The following is a 4,461-nucleotide window of genomic DNA, read 5'->3' as shown; positions in this document are numbered from 1 at the left end:
TGTAAAGATGCCCCAGAGACAATCCAGCACATAACAGCAGGGTGCAAGATGCTAGCAGGCAAGGCATACATGGAACGCCATAACCAAGTGGCCGGCATAGTGTACAGGAACATCTGTGCCGAGTATAACCTAGAAGTCCCGAGGTCAAAATGGGAGATGCCCCCAAGGGTGGTGGAGAATGACCGAGCTAAGATCCTGTGGGACTTCCAGATACAGACGGACAAAATGGTGGTGGCTAACCAACCGGACATAGTGGTGGTAGACAAACAGAAGAAGACGGCCGTAGTGATCGATGTAGCGGTTCCGAATGACAGCAATATCAGGAAGAAGGAACACGAGAAGCTGGAGAAATACCAAGGGCTCAGAGAAGAGCTCGAGAGGATGTGGAGGGTGAAGGTAACGGTGGTCCCCGTGGTAATCGGAGCACTAGGTGCGGTGACTCCCAAGCTAGGCGAGTGGCTCCAGCAGATCCCGGGAATAACATCGGAGATCTCTGTCCAGAAGAGCGCAGTCCTGGGAACAGCTAAGATACTGCGCAGGACCCTCAAGCTCCCAGGCCTCTGGTAGAGGACCCGAGCTTGAAGGATAAACCGCCCGCAGGGGCGTGCTGGGTGTTTTTGTTTTTTTTTTATATATATATATATATATATATATATATATATATATGTGTGTGTGTGTGTGTGTGTGTTTGTGTGTATACATAAGGTATATTGATAGGTGTCCTGCTCCTGTTAATTATATGTAACACCAGCTACAGATCGAGACATCAGTCACCTTCTATTGCATCATTAATCGTTTTATATTTTGTATTGACTTCAAAAAACTCTACCTACCTTTCAGTTCGCTAGAATCTCTTTTAAGAGGGCAAAACTCACCTCAGTGAAACACACAAAACCCAAGATAAATGAGGACAAACACACAAAAATCAACAGTCTTCAGTCTTTTTAATGGACACCTGGATGTGGTGGGGGATTTTTACATTTGTGAACATGTTCATGCGACCTTCCCAAGGTCAAATTACTCTTAATTTTTTTTTAAGTGTGTTACTTTTTTAGTTAGAGCTAATACCTTTTTCCTTTCAGAGTGCAAAATCCACCTCAGTGGAACGCACAAACAAAACATTCAAGTAAGGCAGTGTGGTGCTTGTGAAGATACTTTAACTCCTTTCAAGATCACCTGAATCACCAGGGTTTAAAACTTTTAAGAACATCTTGATGCAAATACTTTGAATTCCCAGGCCTTTATTCTCATGTTTAGCCTGAAAAAACCCTCCAATGTCTGCCAATAGGAATCTTTAAAACTTGGACATTTTGAAGGTTTATTGAATTGAAATGAATTTCATGTTTTACTAAATAATAGCGGTTTTATTGCTGCTTTTAGTTGAAAATGCCTTTCAGCACGCTTATACAGAACATGTTAAAACACTTAGAAAGCATAAACAGATGGTAAACTTCAAACATCGACACTATTTTAAATATGTAACCTTTAGTTGTCGTCGTTTTACAGATAAAGTAAGACACCTTTCAACTTTCAAATCAGTTTCTGTGTGTATAGAAGGCTTCAGTGCAGCACGCTGACGATTTCATTAAAAACACAGTAAAGATCACATGAAATGAGATTTACTAACTTTTTTTGACACTAATTAGATCCTTCATGTTTTGAGTTTGTGTTCAGATTACTCAGAATCATCTGCTCGCAGCGAATACAACATTTCTCTTAACACGGAAAGTATTCCTCTCAACTTGTACTGTCACAGTCGGTGTTGTGCAAAGTAAAAACTGGAGAAAACAGAGAAACTAGTTGAGTTTATCCTGCTGGAAACAATCACCGTAAATTATTAATCGTAGATTCATCGAGGCAAACAAACACTCGGATAATTTACCCCCTTCTGTCGACAGCAACATTATGCTGTGTTGAATTTGTGTTGCCGTGTCGCTGCTCACAGCGTTTTTTCACAGCCCATCTGCCTGCTGGGGATCATCCTGCTCACGTCGATGTTGTTGTTTGCAAAGATCTCTTTGGCTTTCTCGATGGTGGATTCTGGCAGGGTGCGGTTTCGCCCCAGGATCCAGGCGAAGTCGACGTGGAAGAGCCTGAGGATGTCAGTGCATGAATACACCAAGGCCGAATTCACGTAGTCAGTAGACAGGATCCAATAAGGGGAGTAGGGAAGGACTGTGATCAAGACAAAAGTTGTAAGAGTGAAGAGACAAAAGTATCACAGTATTTTATCCTGAAGCTACACATACTGAGAGAAAGTCGTATATCTAATATGTGGCTTATAGAGGCTGATTAACTCATTACATTTCTACTTCATTCTTAACAACTCATAACACAGCCAGTCATTCTCAGTGTTGTCACCAGATGTTGCTCACCGTAGGAATAACTTATTCCCAGCTTGGCTGGATTCTTTATATCCTCTACGACCCCGATCCCTTCGATTTTCTTCATCTCTCCTTTTCTGTTTTATTCCACACAGACAAACTTTATGTTAGACTAAAACGGCTGCACGACATGCAGACATTACCTCCTGGCTCCACGTTTGCACAGATAAATTCAATGGGACTCACAGTATTTCAGAGCTGACCACTCGAATGGAGTTGCTCGTCGTCAAAGTGAAATTGGTTTCAATGCAGCGGCCTTTCTCAAACTGGGCTGGCAGTTTGGCAATTTCAAACCATCTCCCCATGAACTGTGAGGGCAGAAACACGCACAGGTTCAAAGACAACTCAGAGCAATGTGAGTGCAGACTATGAATAAATCTACATACTCTGATATATGGTATGTGTTTTATAAAAACCTACTCTACACCAGCTGAGGAAGTAATTAAACACAATGTTTTGCCAAGTTTCCCCTCTGGGAAAAAGTCTGTCTTCATTTATTCAGTTATTGTACTAATGTATGCACATTTCTATGCTATTAAAGGTACTGAAAAGCTTTACTTACACAATACTTTGGGTACTGAGTTGACTTACAACAAAGATTATGCTGAAATGCTGAAAATATATATATATATATATATATATATATATATATATATATATATATATATATATATATATATATATAATAAACTATATAAATAAAAAGTACTTTTAATAGATTAAATTATACTTTTTTCACGTGAAAACAATATATATATTAATAAATTCTTGTTTACCTGTGGTGTAATTATAATTAGTAGTAGTTGTATTTAATTATGTCCATATGCATGTGTCTACCAGCCTCGACTTTTTGGTGCCCACACGATACAGAGACAAATATGATGACAAACACTCCTATCTGCTTCCACCACACACTATTCTGATCTATATCACAAATGCCAGCAATTACTAAACATGTACGTTTTGCTACTTAATAAGAATGTATCATAAACAGTCAGCAAATCTTTGCCATATGAAAATATTTAAACAGAAATCTCTGATAATGTTTGTGGTGTCAGCTTTTTCCTTTTCAAACTGTGCGAGAGAAGAAGGATCTCATGACATTCACGCCTAATGTGTTCAGCGTATTCTGCACAGTCTGCACCGTCACTGGTACCTGTTTAAGGCTGAAGGCGGGTTGAACAGCAGGCTCTGGACACGGGCCCCAGTGGGGAACCTGAGCCCTGATGATGGGGAGGGTGAGTGCAAACACCAGAGCCAAAGGTAGCTTCATGGTAAAGATGTGGCTTTATTACCTAAAGAGAGTATGAAAGAAAAGCAGGTAAGGTAACACAAACCAAAAAGAAACATGGCCAACGCAAACAAGATTACTGCTACATCAACTCAGGTAACATTTTTCTTGGCAGAAATAATCTAATATTAACTAATTTATAGTTTAATCCTTCGCATGTATCTCCACAGATTTCTCTTACCTCTGTGTTCCAGTGGTTCAGATATGTGCTCTGTCTTTATCGACTCTGCTGTTTGAGTTGGAGACGTAGTCCTCTGCGAGGTTTTGCAGTTCTGTGTCGTCAATGGGCGTCTTTGTTTAGAGCCAGCTTTATTTCAGACATGAAGTAAGCTATTAGCAAATTGGAGTCATGGGGGACATACCAGGAGAAACGTAATGAATGTAATAAAATAATCTGGATGCCCTCCTGCCCCAGATGGACACAAAAGTATATGTTTTGTTTTGTTTTTTATCAGAGGATTGCTTTAAATGACAAGTTCCAAGGTTACATGATTTTGTACACAGACACACAAGTACTTTAAGACAGAAGTGTTGATCCACAAAATGCAAGCATGCTATACTCATGTGTGTTTATATGAAAAAAATGTACAAAATGATTAGATTTGATCTGATTTAATAATATCTTGTCTGGCAGAACTGAAACCTTCAGATTTGCTGCATGGCCTCGCAAATGGTCGATGGTTTACATATTTACATTTCCTGCTCTTTAATGACTCTCTGTTTCTCTATAGCACCAACAGCATATAATAGCATTCATGGTTTACACCAAGGGTGTCGAAATCACTG

General features: G+C 39.7%; 1 protein-coding gene across 1 annotated transcript; it reads right to left on the bottom strand.

Annotated features, from left to right (window-relative positions):
- Positions 1–1,051: 1,051 nt before the first annotated feature.
- On the bottom strand, positions 1,052–3,981 carry apoda.1 (apolipoprotein Da, duplicate 1). The gene is made up of 5 exons (XM_085389312.1): positions 3,857–3,981; positions 3,541–3,679; positions 2,571–2,692; positions 2,376–2,461; positions 1,052–2,175 (listed from the first exon to the last, which is right to left on the bottom strand). The coding sequence occupies exons 2-5, from the start codon at positions 3,655–3,657 to the stop codon at positions 1,940–1,942; spliced, it is 561 nt and encodes a 186-aa protein (XP_085245438.1). The 5' UTR covers positions 3,658–3,679; positions 3,857–3,981; the 3' UTR covers positions 1,052–1,939.
- Between the last annotated feature and the right edge of the window lie 480 nt (positions 3,982–4,461).

This window comes from Rhamphochromis longiceps, linkage group LG18 (genome assembly GCF_057381845.1).
Source record: "Rhamphochromis longiceps isolate RC_006_pf linkage group LG18, R_longiceps_female_GT1.1, whole genome shotgun sequence".
Lineage (NCBI taxonomy): Eukaryota > Metazoa > Chordata > Actinopteri > Cichliformes > Cichlidae > Rhamphochromis > Rhamphochromis longiceps.
Note: the sequence above shows the minus strand (reverse complement) of the source record. Positions and strands in the feature narration are given on the sequence as shown.

What these genes read in the sequence shown, in the direction of transcription:
- apoda.1 (XM_085389312.1), bottom strand. Translation starts at nt 3,657, where the DNA reads ATGAAGCTACCTTTGGCTCTGGTGTTTGCACTCACCCTCCCCATCATC. An exon ending in CCGCCTTCAGCCTTAAACAG is followed by an intron (nt 2,693 to 3,540) that starts GTACCAGTGACG and finishes CTGCCCTCACAG; the next exon opens with TTCATGGGGAGATGGTTTGA. An exon ending in GTGGTCAGCTCTGAAATACT is followed by an intron (nt 2,462 to 2,570) that starts GTGAGTCCCATT and finishes GGAATAAAACAG; the next exon opens with AAAAGGAGAGATGAAGAAAA.